Source organism: Arvicanthis niloticus, chromosome 1 (assembly GCF_011762505.2).
Source record: "Arvicanthis niloticus isolate mArvNil1 chromosome 1, mArvNil1.pat.X, whole genome shotgun sequence".
NCBI lineage: Eukaryota > Metazoa > Chordata > Mammalia > Rodentia > Muridae > Arvicanthis > Arvicanthis niloticus.
The window spans coordinates 10,576,424-10,594,561 of NC_047658.1; the positions used below are offsets into that span (position 1 = coordinate 10,576,424).

Consider the following 18,138-nt stretch of genomic DNA (forward strand, 5'->3'; position numbering starts at 1 on the left):
CTTCCTCTTAGTTTGACCTTGGCTCTCCTGCCCTGACCTCAAAGGCCAGTTCTGTCTGCCTATGTTTGATATTAGCTCAATCCGCATCTGTAAGGCCAGGTCTACCCACCTGTGCTGGATCCTTGGGTCCTCAGACCACATCCGGCCAGCCCCACCTACCAGTATTAGAGCCTGCCTCTCCAGAGCAGCATACCTGGCAGGTGACCTTATCTCAGCATGCCCTGGCTTCTCAAACAACCTTGACCTTGACCACACTTCTTCAGGCTCCACCGCCAAGACCCAGGAGTAAGTCCTACCTTTGACTGAATCCAACACCTACCTGTGTTCAACTCCTGAGGCCTCAGTGGTCTACACCTGGCAGATCAACTGTCTGCCTCTGATACTGGCCCTCCAGAGCACATCTGATAAGCCAGTGCCATCTACAGGCACTCATCTCTAATCCTCACACTTCAAAACTGCACCCCACAGGCTGGGTGTGGCACCGCACACCTGTGATCACAGCACTTGGGAGGCAGGGGGCAAGTGGATCTCTGAGTTCAAAGCCAGTCTGAGCTACAGAGAGAGTTCCAGGAGAGCAGCTCTGCATGTCCTTGTGAGCCATGGGTGTTGATCACGATGTTGACCACGGCTCTTCAGACCATACCCAGAAGGCCAGAAAAACATGCCTCAGCTCACCAGACCACACACTAGATAGACAGGCTAGCTCTGCTTTACCTGGATGTGATCCTGGGCTTTCAGTTCTTCATGTCTACCTGACCCTGAATGCGCACACTCCGTCCACCTAGCTGACCAACAGACTTTCTTCCCCGGGTTTGACCATGACTTTATGTCTCACCAGCACAGCCAGTTTTGTGAACTCAGGCTTCCATGGACCCTTATTAAGAAACAAACTCTTACTTACCAACCTGCTAGTCTCACTCCAGATTGACATACCCAAAAATCCGACCTCCTGCCGGGCAAAGTTTCCACTAAGCCTTACCCAAGAAACCAACCTCCATGTTCCCGTGTCTGGCCACACTCCTCAAATTTTACCAGGTGAGGTTTCACACATGGCACAATCATACCTGGAAAACCCAGAGACGCCAGCTCACGCCACACCTCAAGCCCCTAGTTGTCCTCTCAGACGTGTGTTGCACTCACCTTCATTTCCTCATACGGCACCTCAAAGATCAATTCTTTGACTCTGAGGCCTCACCTAAGAGACTGGCTCTGCCTACTTTGCTCAGCCAGACTGACCCAAGAGAGGATTTACTGATTAACAGTGGTTCTCATATCAACCAATCTCTCTACTGCTTCCACAGATGAGGTTACCTGATAAACTCCCACTGTGCTTAGCCAAGTCCAGCAGACTTGGGGCTCGAGCATGGGTCTGACCTCAGCAGCCTTTTCCGTACCTTACCCAGGAGACCAGGAAGCAACCTCCTCTGCGAGCTTTACTGCACATACCTGGAACGACCTGGCTTCAGTGCTTTCTGGATGGATGCTGCTCTCTATCCCTTGACTCCCACCAGGTCTGAGACCCCAAATCAACTACCTATGCACTACCAGAACTGAGCAGGAGTCACCTGACTCCTGGTTTTGGCCTGGTTTCAATCATAGCACTTCAGTCCCTGTTTGTGAGTCTTAGCTCCACTTGCCTTCCCCCCATTTCCTGTGATGCTGGGGGCTGGACCAAGCCAGGAAGCTCCATCTCCCATCCCTACACCTTTTGCTTGCCACGTTCTATTTACATGAGCCTAGCCTAGCACCTCTGGTTCTAGGAGGAAACCCAGCCACTCGCTTTTGTCTGATCCCGGCTCCTGAGACCTCAGCCATGACATCACATCAGAGCAGACTCTCCCACATGCCTGAACAAATGCTACTTGCCAAATCTCAGGGTTTCCTGCTTTGGGAGTGTGGCTCTGGTCTTAGCTTTCATATTCTCTCTGAAGATCGTGATCTCCAATCTTATCTTTATGTTTCATGACCTTCTTGAACTGCACCCTAATGACAGTTCCTCAAGTGTCCCTGCCTGTATTTGACCTACCCACCTGCCCCAGACCTCGCCTTTTAATAACCTGTCTACTCCTGCCCTCCTCACAACTCCTCCCCTGACACACCTGATGACCGAGAGCAGTCTGTGACACCTCCGAAGAGCTGGCAAGGACGTTGAGGCCTGGGATCACCTGATCTGAGCAATCAGCTCAATACTATCCAATCCTCCCTCTGCAGAAGCTAAAAGAGACCTTACTATGGGCCTATTTGAGACTACCCAGCCTCTTCCTACATGGCCGGGCCATGCATTTCCACATGCCCTTCGGATCTCGGATCCCAATTGCTAGAGCTATTCTTTTTTTTGTTGTTTAAAAACAAGATCTTATTACATAGCTCTGGCTGGCCCAGAACCCACTATATAGCCCAGGCTGGCCTTGAACTTGTGATCCTCCTGTCTCAAGCGCCTGACATTACAGAGAAGCACATCTAGCTTATGTCATAGCTGGACTCTCCTAATCCCATGGACATCCATCCTCACTCCTTTTCAGACCGTATTCTAGCTCCTGAGACCTACGCCATGACTACACACACCTTGGAGACTCCACCATACATACCTGAGGGAAAGGCAACTTTGGAATATCAGTCTCAGATGTCAAAATCAGCTCTGGCCCTGAGAGACTAAGCTCAGCAGCACACTGTGCTGGGTCCAGCCGCCAGACACAGCAGGCCATGTCAAGCCAGACCGCAGTACTCACACAAACCTTACTGGACCAGCCATGAGGACTGGCCCTTCGAGGCGTGCTGCACTCCTCTGCTGACTCTGTTTCACCTGAGACTAACTCCAGAAGCTTCACATACACCTGCTCCTGGGCTCCACACATCACCACCTCTATTCAGAAGCGCCCATCCACACCCTTTCTCATGCTGTTATTTGTGGCCTGACCCATGAGGTCTCCACTGCAAGCCCTGAAGTCCTGCTCCCTGCACCTAAATATCACTCTTTGTCCCTGCCTGCAAGACTCAAATTTCTCTGTCGTATCCCATCAATTTTCTGTATACTGGGCAGTTACAATGGACGCCCCACTCTGTTGGGCTCCTTGGCTAGCAAGGGGGCACCTGCTCCTCCCCTACCACCATCTGCTCAGGAGCCAAAGCCTGAGGAGGAAGGGGAAAGGCTCTCCTCCTTTACCAGGCAGGGAACATTGGTTAGAAACCACAGTTTCCCAACAGGGCTTCCTCATTTTAACCACAGGATGTGTGCCAAGGATGGTAACAACTGGTCCATCTACAAAGGAGTTAACTCAGACACAGTAGACGGCAATGGGCAATGGGGCATCATTCTCTCCTACAGATTAGGCCAACTGTGGTGGTGCATGCCTATAATCTAAGCACTTGGGAGGCCAAACCAAGAGGATCACAAGTTCAAGACCAGGCTGAGCTACCTTGTGACCTATAGGTTAGCTTGGGCTACATAGAGACCCTCGTCTCAAAACTCCTTTAAAAGAGGATAAGACCAGCTCAGTGGTTGAGTGCTTGTTTAGTGTGTGCAGATCCTAGGCACTAAAAGAAAACTATTATTTATTTATCTAATTTAAAGAAAGGATGCTTTTAGAATTTTCAAAGCAAGGTTACCCATTGGCTGATAGTACCAACAGGAAAAGAGCCTCCAGTCCAACCAAATGCCCTACCTTCTCGGGTGTACCCCAGACGTGTCAGAGAACATGCCTCTGCCCAGACACAGCCACCACACTCTTAGGACACACACCATGCCCACACAGTAGCCCTGCACTCTAACTCCTCACAGCCCTTCCTCATGGGGCTGCAGGGCTCAGGCCAGTGGCAAGGCAGGTTCCTGGTCAAGCCTGGCTCCAGTCCACAGGATCTGCATGAGGTCTACCATCTAAAGTGGGGTTTGCTGTGCAAGCTGCCCAGACTCCAGGTCTACTGCCTACTCCCCGCCCTGCTCCAGCTGTTCCTGCAGGTCTCAGCCTACCAGGCCCAGGACCTGCCTTACCCTGCCCTTTGGCCTTTATAGATCATGGCTGCAGCCTGGAGAAAGGTCATGCCTGAGAATAACTCACCTCGGCTAATCGAGAGGGCAGGGGTAGCTCTGGTTACCTCACAGTGGGTGCAGCTGGAAGGCTCCCAGGGAGTATCGCTTCTCCTTGTAAACTAGGAACTTGCCCACAAGACCGAGCCTCCCTAAGGGCCTCTCTGCCTTTCCCAAAGGGAGACGGACATGCAGCAAGCGCTCAATAAATGCTGACCTGACCTCATAGGCCCCTCCTGTTGGCTCAGCGGCCAAGACTCGGCAAAGGACACACCAAGCACACAGCACAAAGTGCCCGTACTTACATCCCAGAACTCGAACATGTTTTGAGGGTCAATTCCAAACTCTTTCACTTTGGCCTGGAATATACAAAGAAAGAGAGGTGAGGGAATATCAGTTAGAGAGACAAAAAGAGGGGCTAAGAGAGATGGCTCAGTGGTTAAGAGCACCGACTGCTCTTCCAGGTCATGAGTTCAAATCTCAGCAACCACATGGTGGCTCACAACCATCTGTAATGGGATCCGATGTCCTCTTCAGGTGTGTCTGAAGACAGAAAGAAAGCTACAGTGTACTCACATATATAAAATAAATAAATCTTGAGAGGGGGTGGGGAAGAGGAGTTGCAGGGAGGGAGGAAAGACAAGTTCTAGGAACCCCTCACCTTCTTTCCAACCCCAGGGAGCAGGCTCTGAGTTGAGGGTAACACCCAAGACTGCTCACTCAGCCAAGCTCCCCTCTGACACACCAGGGGTCCTGAGCCTACAGAACCTCCTCCTGGTGTATAAGAACCAGAGATGTAGACCAACTCCCATACCTTGCCCTCAACATCTGGCACTCAAACACAGAGGCCATTCCCCAGGCCAGGCAACAAAGCTTAGACCACTGCCCAGCCTGAAGATGAGGCCACCCAAGAGACCCCTAAAGAGACAGCCTTGTTCTCAGTGTCTAGGCCCTTGGCAGGCCAAGCTAGATGCCCATACTTATCCTCAGTGGAGATGTCCACTGACAGTATGAGCTGTCTCTGCAGAAGGCTGACAAGGCACAGATCAGCATCCCCGAAACATCTGGCGGGACCCCCACCCCTTCTGGAGGTTGAGGTGGGAAGGAGGGGAGGCAAAGGGTGCTCAGAAGGACTGAGGTGTGTTCATGGTTCCCAGTTCTGCCTTGCACAGCACCACCACATGGCTGTGCTCAAGTCCACAGGGGCTGTGCTTCCAAGAGCAGCCCCCACCTCATACAGGCTCAAGGCCAGGCCAACAGTGAGATGGCAGACATGATCAGGGCTCTAACCCCATCCTCCTCACCTCACACAGTCCTTCTAGCAGAACAAATCTGGGCGTGTGGAGGGATGACACAGCAGGAAAGAGTGTTTCCTGCTCTTACAGTAGAACTGAGTTGAGCTCCTCACATAGACATCAGGCAGCTCATAACCAACTGGAACTCCAGCTCCAGGACATCCTATGCCCTCTTCTGGCCTCTGAAGGCATCTGTACCCATGTGTGCCCATACCTACCCACCTCACCCCATAAAATTAAAAGTCAATAATTACAAGAAAAAGTCATGGCAGGCAATGTAGCAAATGCCTTAACCCAGCACTCAGGAGGCAAATGCAGGCAGATCTCTGTGAGTTGGAGGCCATCCAGAATAGCCAGAGCTATCGTCAGTCCCTGTCAAAAAGTTCTTATGTAGGGCTAGCTGGATGGCTCACAGTAAAGGCACTTGCTGTAGAAGCCTAGACATTGGAGTTTGATCCCAGGAACCCACATAACAGAGGAGGAGAGAACCACATAACAGAGGAAGAGAGAACCACAAAGTTGTCCTCTGACCTCCACTGGTGTGTGTGCCCACAGGTATCATATACACACACCTGCAAAATAATAAACAATTAATTTAAAAGAAGTTAAATTGCGGACTGGAAAAATGGCTCACTGGTTAGGAGCACTTGTTCTTAGAGAGGACCCAGGTTCAATTCCCAGTAGGGTGGATTATAACCATCCCTACCTCCATGCTTTCTTCTAACCTCTAATGCTTTCTTCTGATCTCTGTGGGCACCTGACATGCATGTGGTATACAGACATACATGCAAACATACACATAAAATAATAATAATAAAAAAAAGATGAATGGTGGTGATGTAGGCCTTTAACCCCAGCACTTAGGCAGAGGCAGGTGGATTTCTTGGTTTAAGGCCAGCATTGTCTACAGAGAAGTTCCAGGACAGCCAGGGCTACACAGAGAAACCATTTCCAAAGAAACAAAACTAACAATAACAATAAAAAAGCACATTCATTTAACAGCTTTAGGGAAGTACAAGATTTCTGCACATCTTATGTAGGCAGGGGGGTCATGCATCAGTCTGGCCTGGGAGATGGGTGGGGACATTCTCCCACTGACTGTCTGTCCTTCCTCAGGATTATAGAGAGTGAATGGAGACTTGTAGGAAAGGCCAGTCGGCTCTCAAGTGAGCCTTCTATACCAGCACCCCAGCCATGATGCTGCCCGAACCAGACAACTGAGCTTGGTCGATTCTGAGAGACTGAGGTTTTCTCATGGCCTGGGCTTTCCCAAGAGGGCATGTAGGACTAGCACTTACCGTGTTCGTAGACAGGGCGACAAAGTGCTTTGCAACTGCAGATGGCTACAAGAGACAGAAGCAGATTATACCAAACCCATCCCAGAGTGGCCACTGACGGTGGGGATGCCCTAACACTGGAGAAAACCAGACTCTACACAAGACTAACTAGTCTCTCTCTCGGGCCCTGAGGCTGTTAGAGGAACCCACAAAAGGTCAAGGTCAAGAGGGCAGGAAGACAGTGGTTCATGACTATAATCCTAACACTCAGGAGACTGAAGCTGGAGGACTGCCACGAGTCCAAGACCAGCCTAAACTACATAGCAAGACCCTGCCACAAACCAAAAAAAAAAAAAAAAAAAAAAAAAAAAGTTGTATAAGATCCACAAGTGAGTCTGCCCATCCCCCTTCAAAGGCACACAGGGCCAAGGAGTAAAATGACTCCCAGTATAAATGGGTGTGGTTGCTGGGAGCAAAGATGATTCCAAAGGCCAAAGGACTTAAAGGAGTCCTCAGTCACAACATGGAAACTATTAAAAATGAATGGAAGAAAGGGCTCTTAGACAGTTAGAGCAGGTTCTGCTAATTCCAAAGCTATAAGGAAAAGAAGCCAGAAAGGCCTCTTCTTGTTTACACCTCAGCAGAAAGGGCTATTGAGGGAGGGAGTCGGAACACAGGACACGCACTGCACCTCCCACCAAGCTCTGTCTGTGGGAGAACTCAGAACGCACACACCCACACACCCACCACCTCCAGGAGACCCCACCCACTCACATCCTTGGCCGCTTCCAGAAACCACTCCTTTGCTGTCTCTGCATTGGTGATGGTCTCCTGGGTGGTGAAGGTCTGTAACGAAAGGCTGGCGGTCAGCTCAGTCCAGGGAGGGCAGCAGAGGCCACACTGGCTACTGGTTAGTCTATCAGCAACACTTACTACAGGCATCCACAAGCATACGTCACAGCAGTGCGTCCAGCAGCAGCCTAGTATTACATCTAGGCGTGGAAGGACCCCACTGAAACTCCCAGGCATCTCCCAGAGAGGGGCTCAATAGACACTGAGCTTTCTCAAGTCCAGCCTAGGCTGGATCTCACAATTCAGATGGAAATTCTATTTTTCAAGTTTATTATCCTGTGTGTGTGTGTGTGTGTGTGTGTGTGTGTGTGTGTGTGTGTGTGTGTACAGGCACACCACAGCACATGTGGTGGAGGTGAGGAGACAACTTTTTGGGAATAATTCTCTCCTACCATATGAGATCCAGGATCAAACTCAGGTCATCCTGCTTGATGACAAGCCCCTTTACCTGCTGAGCCACCTTACTGACCCTCAGATGGACTTTTTATTATTTTGTGTGTATAAGGGTACAAGATAATAAATAAACCCTTACGTTATCAAGCCAGGGCTCTGAACTCAGAAAAGCATAAACATGTCAGGTGTGGTGGTACCCACCTTCATCCCCAGTGCTCAGGGGGCTGAGAGAGGAGACAACACTCAGCTAGTAAAGACCCTGCCTCTGACCCAGACCCAGACCCTGAAAAGGGACGGTGGGAAAAAAAAATGAGGAGGGAGAGAGAAGAAAGTAACAGACGGATCTGTTAAGAAAGAAATACCAGGGGCTGGAGAGATGGCTCAGTGGTAAAGAGCACTGATTGCTCTTCCAGAGGTCCTGAGTTCAATTCCCAGCAACCACATGGTGGCTCACAACCATCTGTAATGAGATCTGATGCCCCTTCTGGCATGCAGGTGTACATACAGATCAACTACTCATACACATAAAATAAAATAAATCAGAAGAAAAAAAAAGAAATAAAGACCACCCAGTACTTAGGAGGCAGAGGCAGGCAGACCTCTGAGTTCTAGGCCAGCCCATGCTACATAGAGAAAGGCTGTCACAACTAGGGCGGTAGGGGAAGGTAGTTTCAGATATACGCTGGTGGTAAGGACCTGTCTGTAATGTACTTGAGCAGCTGAGGCAGGAAGATCAAAAGATCAAGGTGGACTACAGAGTGAATTCAAGGCTAACAGAATAACTGAGAGAAAGCCTGTCTCAATATAAAAGGCTGGGCATGCAGCTCAGTGGTAGAGTGCTTGCCTAGATGTCACACGTATGCTCGCACGCACTCACACACGCTGGCAAAGATGACATAAAGTAAGTGGGTATGGCCTATGACAAGAGTCCAAACTGAACAGGTTCAGGCTTTTATTTGGTAAACCTTGTTTGCTGCCAGACATGGAAACCACCTGAGGACAGCGGTGCTAACCAGATCTACAAAGCCCCATTCACTCACAATCCTTCCTGAGATTCCACTGCCCAGGGCAATCCACCCATCCTGCCCACATCCAGGGCCATACCTTGGAGGCAATTATAAAGAGAGAAGACTCAGGGGACAGGTTGGCCAATGTTTTGGCAATGTGGGTTCCATCGATGTTAGAGACAAACCAGACTCGGGGACCTCCTTTAGAGTACGGCTTGAGAGCTTCAGTCACCATGAGGGGTCCCTGAAGGAAGAGAGGACAAGGGTTCTGGGGAGTATCTGATCCCAACCTTCACCCCCATCCCTCGGTGATCTGAGCATTCCTTACCAGGTCGGAGCCTCCGATGCCGATGTTGATGACGTCCGTGATGGATTTACCGGTGTACCCTTTCCAGTCACCACTCCGGACGCGCTGTCACAGAATCAGATGTGATTAACCCAAATGCACAGCTCAAAAATGTCACCCCTCCTCTGGTGTGTCCCTTTACCTAAATGACAACTGCTAGGCCCTGTCAGGAGCCTCTGAAGGTCACAGAACCAGATCCCTGTCACATTCTATGACATGTTATCCTGGTAGTCTGCTGCACACTGTTTAAACAGACTCTAGGACAAACAGGGCTTTCTTGTCCCAGACTCCCCAATGTTTATTTCAAATGGCCTCCAAAACTCCCTGTCCCAAGGCAAGCTGGCTTCCTAACTCCAGTTACAGAAAGGAGAGGCCACCTATTTACCTCATGGCATAAAAATGTTTGCCCAGGGCTGGAGAGATGGCTCAGTGGTTAGGAGCAAGGGTTGCTTTTTCAGAGGAGCCAGGCTCAGTTTCCAGAACCCATGTGGCAGTTCACAACACCTAAAACTCTGGTTCCAGAGGATCTGATGATGCTTTCTGAGCTCCATAGACACCAGACACACACTTGGTGGACACTGACAGAAATATGAGATGTTCTGACCTAGTCTCTCACTCAGTGACTGTAATGCAATTACTTCTGTAGGGCTTCTCCTACCATTTCTGCTGGGTATCATAAGCACCCACTTTGATAACATTACATTTGCTTGCTCAACCAACTGGGCTACTCCAGTTGTTGTGCGGGATGTTTTAAGCACCCAATTTGATGATGTTTTGTTACCTGATGCTTTTAACTTTTGCTTGCTGTATACTTAATAAACTCACTTACTCAAAGACCAAAAGCATGTGTACTGTAAACCATTCTCTGTATGAAAACATTTCCGATCAGATGGCCTGTTATGTCCTCACTGCCAAAGTGGAACTCACAGTGGTCTCACAGTGATGCTTAGCCACAGACCAACGTTTTGACAGGTCTTGACCAGGGACAAGCAGCCAGCCTCTACATAGAAATCCAAATAAATGAGGGTCAAATCCTGGGCCTTGCCTACATGCTAGGCAAGTACTCTACCACTGAGCTCCGTCCCCAGCCCATATGGTCTGAGACAGAATCTTATTATGTATATAGTCCAGGCTGACCGTGTACTGGCAATCCCCTGCTTCAGCCTCCTGATTGCTGGGATCATAACCTATGCTAGCAGGTGCAGCTGCTTCCAAATGATTCTTGCCTTTCTGGCACACATCCCTGCAGTAGAGTTCCCACTGTGCTTGACAGTGCTGGTTTGTGTCCCTACAAAGGTGTGGTAAGGATGACCTCATGTGAGTGGGAAGCTTGGTCATAACAACCTCTGCTTTGCTCTCTGACCCCTCCCCTGACTGATGTACTCTTTTATTTTTGTGCATGACTGTTTATGCCTGCATGTATGCACATCTGTGTGCCACAGGTGTCCTGTGCCCGTGGAGGCCAGAAGAGGGCATCAGATCCCCCCAGAACTGCAGTTACAGATGGTTGTGAGCTGCCATGTGGTGCTGGGAACTGAATCTGGATTCTCTGCAAGAGCAGCTAATGCTCTTAACCACTGAAGAAGCATCTCTCCTGCCCTCTGATTTCTCTCTTTAAACAAGTCCAGCTACCATGTTGTGAGGACACTCAGTCCTGTGACTAAGCCCATGTAGAAATGAACGGAGGATTCCTTCCAACAGGCAGCACCAACCTGCCATTCACAGAGGGAATCTTCCAGAACTGAGTCCTTCAGAGAACCACAACATGGGCCACACTCTGACTACACCGTTAAGTAGCACTATTAAGCACAGAGACCCCCTGAACAAAAACAAGAACAGCACAGGTAAAACTGCTCCTCAGCTTCTGACCCAGACACACCATGTGAAACAGCCATGTTTACTGTTGCTGTGAGCTGAGTTCTCGGGGGATTCCCCCACAATGAGAGAGAACTGGTGTGAGTCTCAGGACAGGGTCCTAGTGAAAACCTCAACAAGGGGCTGGAGAGGGCTCAGCAGTGGAGAGGACCGGCTGCTCTTGCAGAGGACCCTGGTTCAATTTCCAGCACCCACATGGTGGCTCACAATCATTTGTAACTCCAGCTCCAGGGAGTCTTACACTCTTTACTAACCTCAGGGGGTACTATATGCATACATACACATACTGCACGCACACACACACACACACACACACACACACAGACCCACACACACAAGCAGAATACATAACACACAAATATAAAATACTTGAAACTTAAACTGTGTCTGTGGTACCTTATGTCTATAATGGCAGCACGTGAGAGGCGGGACTGTCACGAGTCTAAGACAAACAAACAAACAAACAAACCTAACACTGATAGAAAGCTTTAAGAGTAAGTGAAACCCTAAAAAAAAAGATTAGACACCCCCGAGGAAGCTGCAGGAATGGGTTTAAAGAACAGGTAGAAATACTCTCAGGACCCTTTACCTACTGGGTTGCCTTGTCTGGCCTTGATGTGATGACATGTGCCTGGTCATATTGTAGCTTGATATGCTGTGTTTGGTTGATGTCCCTGGGAGGGCTGCTCTTTTCTGAGGAGAGGCAGAGGAAAGGTGGATCTAGTGGGGGAGAGGGGAGGTGTCCAGAATAGACTAGGGGGAGCGAAGAGGGAAAGTGCAGCTAGAGCTAGAATGTTATACATGAGAATTAAAAAAAAAAAAAAAAAAAAAAGGCAGGAAATTTTGCTGGAAATTGTAAGGAAAAGAATTTTTATAGGCCAGGCTTAAAGGTGTATGCCTGTAATCTCAACACTCGGGAGGCAGACGCAGGTGCATCTCTGAGTTCCAGGTCAGCCTGGTATACAGAGTGAGTTCCAACAAGACTATGTTGAGAAACCATGTCTCAAAATTAAACAACAAACAAACAAAAAAACCTTTGTTGGCCTGGGATGTAGCTCAGTTGATAGAGGGCCTACTTAGCATGTACTAAGTCCTGAGTTCAGTTCCCTAGCACTGTATAAACTGGGCATGGTGGCTCACACCTCTAATTCCAGCACTCCAAAGGCAAGAAAACATAAGTCCAATGTCATACCAAGTATGGACTACATGAGACCTTGTCTACAAAGATCTTTTAAACCTTCAGAGAAATGGCAGGGCATGATGACACACACCTTTAATACCAGCACTTGGGAGGCAGAGACGGTTAGATCTCTGTGAGTTCGAGATCAGCTTGGTCTACAAAGTGGGTTCCAAGACAGCCAGAGCTACAGAGAGAAACCCTGTCTCAAAACAACAACAACAAATCAAAACCAAAAACTTCCTAGAGGTAAAGATAGACACAAATGTTCACCCAAACACAAGGAGGTTCCCAAGTGGCATCATGGTCCCATCTCAGTGGGCTCAGAAGCAAAAATGCAAAGGAATTTATCTTGGGTCAATGACATGATCCGTGGCTGAGTGCTTGCCGCCAAACCTGACCTCCTGAGTTCATTCCTGGGAATCACACGGTGTATGAGGACCGATTGCCACGAACTGTACTCTGACCTCCACATGCACCGTGGCACATGTGTGCTGTGCACAAATAAATACATGTAGGAATATCAGGGGTGTGTGTGTGTGTGTGTGTGTGTGTGTGTGTGTGTGTAGACGCATAGTGAAGAAATCTGTGCATACAGCAGTAAGGTCTGACAGACAGCCCCATAATAAGTTTCTTATGGAGTCGTTTAAGACGCATTAAGCAAGCCGGGCGGTGATGGCACATGCCTTTAATCCCAGTACTTGGGAGGCAGAGACAGGCGGATTTCTGAGGCCAGCCTGGTCTACAGAGTGAGTTCCAAGATAGCCAGGACTACACAGAGAAACCCTGTCTCGAAAAAAACCAAAAAAAAAAAAAAAAAAAAAAAAAAAAAAAAAAAAAAAAAAAAAAAAAAAAAAAAAGACGACGCATTAAGCTTTTATAAGAACTACATACAGTGTCTGAAACTGTATCTTCTTGAACTGAATGGAGCTAAGTGAGGGAGATACACTAAATACTTAAAGAGACCTTTAGACACCCATATTTCCACAGACAGTAGGAGGCTGAGAAGACCTATGCTTCTGTCTGATACTGTAATGGGTTATATAAGGACTCCAGAGAAAATGAGTGAAGAAACTTTGTGTTTTTGAGACAGGTTCTAACCCTAAGCCCAGTCTGGCCTTGAACCCAAGACAATCTCTCTGCTTCAGCCTTCCAAGTGCTGAGATTACCACTCAGATTTTTAAACCATCTCTGTGTGCACGTAGTTCAGTGCTAAACACTTGCCTAGCATGCCAAAGCCCCGGCTTCTATCCCCCACAACACAAGAAAAAAAATTAAAAGATTATATTAAAACTGCCATGGGAGGGCCCTGTGTGGTGAAGCACACCTTTGATCACAGTACTTAAGAGGCAGGTGGCTCTCCATGAGTTCAAAGCCAGCCTGCTCCAGGTCAACCTAGTGCCACCCTGACTCAAAACAAACAATAAAATAAAAACTGCCATGGAGAATGTCCTATCAATTCAGTAGAATAAAAAAACGGTAATAAGCTTGTGGGTTTTCTAGATTTACTTTAATGTGTCTCCGTTTCCCTTCCGTGTGTGTGTGTGTGTATGCACCGCATGCATGCCTGGTGCCCACAGAGGCCAGAAGAGAGCACTGAATCCACTGGATTGGAGTTATAGACAATCGTGACACACTGTGTAGGTGCTGAGATCTGAACCTGGATCTTCTGCAAGAGCAGCCGGTGGAACCAAGGAGCCCTGGCTCCAGCCCCAGGAAAAAATAATTGGTTACTCAGCTTCTCATTCAGTCCCACAAGCAAAGTACCTTCCCCTCACACACATAACTTATGAGAAAAAAAAAAATACATTTCTAATATAAGTTCACACAGCCTTTCTTCCTGTATATGAGGTATCAGGACACACACCATTGTTCTGTGTTTTGAAATAGTGTCACCACAGAACCCCAGGCTGGTCTCCTGAGTGCTGGGTGACAGGGTATGCTACCATGCCTGACCAATAATTAACACTACAGCAGGGCAATGCAGACACAGTTACTGACAATCCTGATAAATGAGGTGAGGTTTCCTTTTGGTTGTTATTTTTCCTTGACTGTGAGGTATTTTGATACATAACAATCAGGTCAGAGTAACTGGGATATCCATTGTTTCAAACAGTTACCATTTCTCTTTACAAGTGCTAGCCTGTCACATGCCAGGCTCACTGGCCCTGACCTCTGACTCTCCTGCCTCAGCTTGCCCACTGCTGGGATCAGCAGCAGCAACACTCTACCTGATTGTACTGTTTTACTTTTGAGAGGACCAGTCACAGGAAGTAGAATTCCTTAGTAGGATCACCACTGGTCAGCGGTGTTTTGTTTGTTTTCACTGGGTGTTTGATTTAACACAGGGTCTCCTTCCCACATATCCCAGGCTGGCCTAGGACTGGCAAATCTTCCTACTTCAGGCTCCATTACAGGCATGACCCACCATACCCAAGCTGTGCATTTTTAATTAAAAATACCTGGTCAGTCTAGAGTCAGCCAGTCCAACAGCCAGCTTTAAGGGGGTGCCATCCTGCAACACCATTAGCACAGACTGACACCACACTGTCCACCCAGCATGCCTTACACAGCGTGATCGGAGCACCAGGCACCCACTCTGCCACACACAGCAGACAGACGGCCAGGAATGTCCTTCACAATCAAAACATCAGGAACATTCTGAAACCCAGAGTCCTACCAGGGGTTCCTAGCTTTCCTCATCCCAGGAAGCCAGGTGTCACCAAGCCTTTAAGACAAAGGTCACTTTTGGGGTCTGAAAATGCCTCTTGGCCAAGGCAAGCTGACTTTGACCAGCCACATGTGGGAGCAGCTGCTTTCAGGCACAAGTGCAGAATGCTTACAGCTGACCAGATAGATCACCCTCTGAGGATGCCCAACCCATACAGACACACAGACACACACAGAGATCACCCCTGCACTCCAGATTTGATAACGTCTGCCAGCCAGCCCTTGCAGGATTATCCTGGGGAATGCACACTGAGGCCACAAAGGTGTATATAGGTTAAGTTAGCTGGTCTCTAAGGCAATCCATACTGCCTCCCACCCCAACCCCCAGATACACAGATAGACAAGGTTGGCTGGGCACTGTATAATGTCTTTAATCCCAGAACTAGGAAGGGAGAAGCAGGCAGATCTCTGTAAGTCCGAGGTCTGTCTGATTTACACAGGCCAGTTCCAGGCCATCCAGGGTTATATAGTTAGACCCCGCTAGGATAGACTGACAGAAGGGAGAAAGGAAGACAGAGAGGCATGTGTATGGTGTGGTTATGTGCACTAATACAAGACCCAGGACCCGCTTTACATTTGTATACTACACATAAGCTGTGGGGAGGCAAGCAGAATGTAGCTCAGTTGGCAGTGCCCTTTCCTATCACATAAAGCCTCGAGCTGGACACCCCCACCCACCCAACGCCCCCAGCACCACGTAACAGGTTGTGGTGGTGCGCACCTACAATCCCAGACCTCAGGGGATGAAGACAGCGTGCTCATTCTGAGAAGAGCTGAGGGAAATTCAGGGCTCAGCAGAGACAGCAGGGTCAGCAACCACACAGGTCACCCCCACCTGAGGCTGCGACACAGACTAAGTCTTGCCTCTAGGGAGAGCAACAGGGTCAGATTCCTGTACACACATACACATGGGCAAAGGCTAACACACACGTCTAGGCTAGCATCGGCTTACCTGGCAGAAAGACTTCATCTTGTCCAGAACCTTGTTCACCTCTGGCATCACATCCTTGCCATCTACCATGATGGGTGTGTTGGACCGGTTCCGAAGGGCCACATGCAGCACCGCCCGATCCTAGAGATGAAGGTCAGAGAATGAGGAGCACCATATACCCGAGACCTAGAGCTGCTCCAGATGGGGAAAGGTACAGTAAGTCAGCCCTCTGCACAGGACAAGCAGGTCCAGGCATTCATTAACACCACCGTCTTGTCCTGAGAGCCCGGGAGTGAAAGCCATTCTGGGACTCTGAGGACAGAAAATCCTATACCCGCTTTATATGCTTTGAGCAGTCCGTCCTAAAACAACCCCTAAGGGCCTGAAGGACCCCAGGGCATGAAAGGCCCGACTGAAGATGAACAAGGCAGAGTGGTGAAGACACAGATCAGAGATGAACAATAAGCTCCTTCAGCCATAAACTCAGCCCTCCTGAGGAAACAGCTTCTTGTTTCTGGCATCTTCTAAATGTGTCCCAAGGCCTCAGGATATGAAGCAAGACAGGCAACAGAAGCTCTCCTCATCAAACAGTCTCACAACTGTCACAAACTAAACCAGAACAGAGGTCTGCGACAGGTGCCAAGCAGCTCACCCGGCCACAAGGGCAAAGGGGCCCAGGCAGCCGCAGGCAGTCTTGGAAGGAAGCAGGTAGAAAGCGACTTCCATCTAGAGAGAGGTTCCCCGTGTGTGGTAGGGTCTGAAGTCAGCCCACCTACCCTATCTACCGAGTCTCCCTCCTTCCCATGTTCCTTAGGCAAATGCACACCCTCCCCCCTCACAGGAAGCCCTCCTTGACCGTGGTCTCCCTCATATCACACAAGCCCAGCAGTGCAAGGTCAGCTGCTTCTCACTGCACCTCTGGCCTCCAAGCCTTCCACTCCTCACATGTAAAGACCCCGGAGCTGAAGAGATGGCTCAGCAGTGAAGAGCACATACTTGCCAGGGGGTGGCTGCGCATGCCTTCAGTCTCGGCACTCGGGAGGCAAAGACAGGAGGATCTCTATGAGTTCAAGGCCAGCCTGGTCTTCAGCGTGAACTCCAAGACAGTCAGGGACACACAGTGAAACCCTATCTTAAAAACCAAGCAAGCAAGCAAACAAACAAACAGAGCACACACTCCTCTACTCCTCTTCCAAAAGGCCAGAGTTGGATTCCCGGTACACACAACAGGGTGGCTCCCAACCATCTCTCACTCCAGTTCCTGGAGAAGCTGACAGCTCTGTGGGCACCTGTCTGCACTCATGTACATATGCACACACACTCACGATTAAAAGAAAAAAAATAATAAACACTGATTTTTGTTTGTTTTCTTTTGGGGGGAGGTTGCAAGGGCAGAGAGCAGATATGAAGGGACCAGGGAGGTGGGATTGGGGTGCATGATGTGAATCAAAAAAAAAAAAGAAAAAGAAAAACCAAAATGGGATGAAATTCAGACCATTCAATAAAATAATATTTTCTAGAAAAAATAAAAAAAGACAATGAGAATTCTCAGTGTGGAGTGTTTAGTATTGCCTGCAGGCTTCCACACCAAGTCAGGGCCAGGATTTTTCCAACCCCTGTCTTGCCCTCACCTCTTATTTATTCCTACTGCCAAAGAAACTAAGGGCTTTGGTGACATGATTCTTCTTGTCACTAGAACAACCCACAACAAGGACCCATGTCTCAGGGAGCCTTAAGCAAATCCCTCCCTTCAGGCTTGGGTTGTGCCCCTCCCTGGACACCAGGAACTGTGCCAGTTTGCTTGCCAAGTCCAGGCCTGCCAGTCTCAGAGAAGTCACACCCCAAAGATCTGCAACCCCCTGCCCCCTCTCCCCCAAGAAAAGCTTTTAGCACCTTCGTGAGGCAAAAGCATTGCTTAAGAGCAAGGGTGAAGACACAGGGCAGTGCTGATAACGGTCTGATGAGCAAAGGGAAAAAAGAGGCGGGAGGTGGGTGACTGCTTACCTCGGTGTAGTTGATCTTGGAACCACTAAACATGTTGTCCCGAGCAGCCTCCACACCTCTGGACTTGGCCTAGGAAGAGAAGCCACTGAGGCCTTGTATCCCACCCTCCTTGGCTATCACAAGTCCACCCCCCCCACACACACACCCACTGAGGCTGACAAATGTTTGTTCATAGCCAGATTCCTTTTCCACCACCTTCGAAGCATCTGCTCAAACAACAGGGCCTG

The 18,138-nt window shown here is 49.0% G+C and overlaps 1 protein-coding gene across 1 annotated transcript in view; it reads right to left on the minus strand.

The window, feature by feature from the left end:
• Gpi (glucose-6-phosphate isomerase) overlaps positions 1 to 18,138 on the minus strand; it is a 28,039-nt gene that overhangs the window by 8,755 nt on the left and 1,146 nt on the right. Inside the window, exons 3-9 of the mRNA XM_034496692.2 lie at positions 17,912 to 17,980; positions 15,929 to 16,048; positions 9,177 to 9,260; positions 8,946 to 9,092; positions 7,371 to 7,442; positions 6,618 to 6,662; positions 4,330 to 4,383 (exon numbers count right to left, since the gene is read on the minus strand). Coding sequence (XP_034352583.1) covers positions 4,330 to 4,383; positions 6,618 to 6,662; positions 7,371 to 7,442; positions 8,946 to 9,092; positions 9,177 to 9,260; positions 15,929 to 16,048; positions 17,912 to 17,980 — 591 coding nt within the window. The remainder of the gene's footprint in view (positions 1 to 4,329; positions 4,384 to 6,617; positions 6,663 to 7,370; positions 7,443 to 8,945; positions 9,093 to 9,176; positions 9,261 to 15,928; positions 16,049 to 17,911; positions 17,981 to 18,138) is intronic.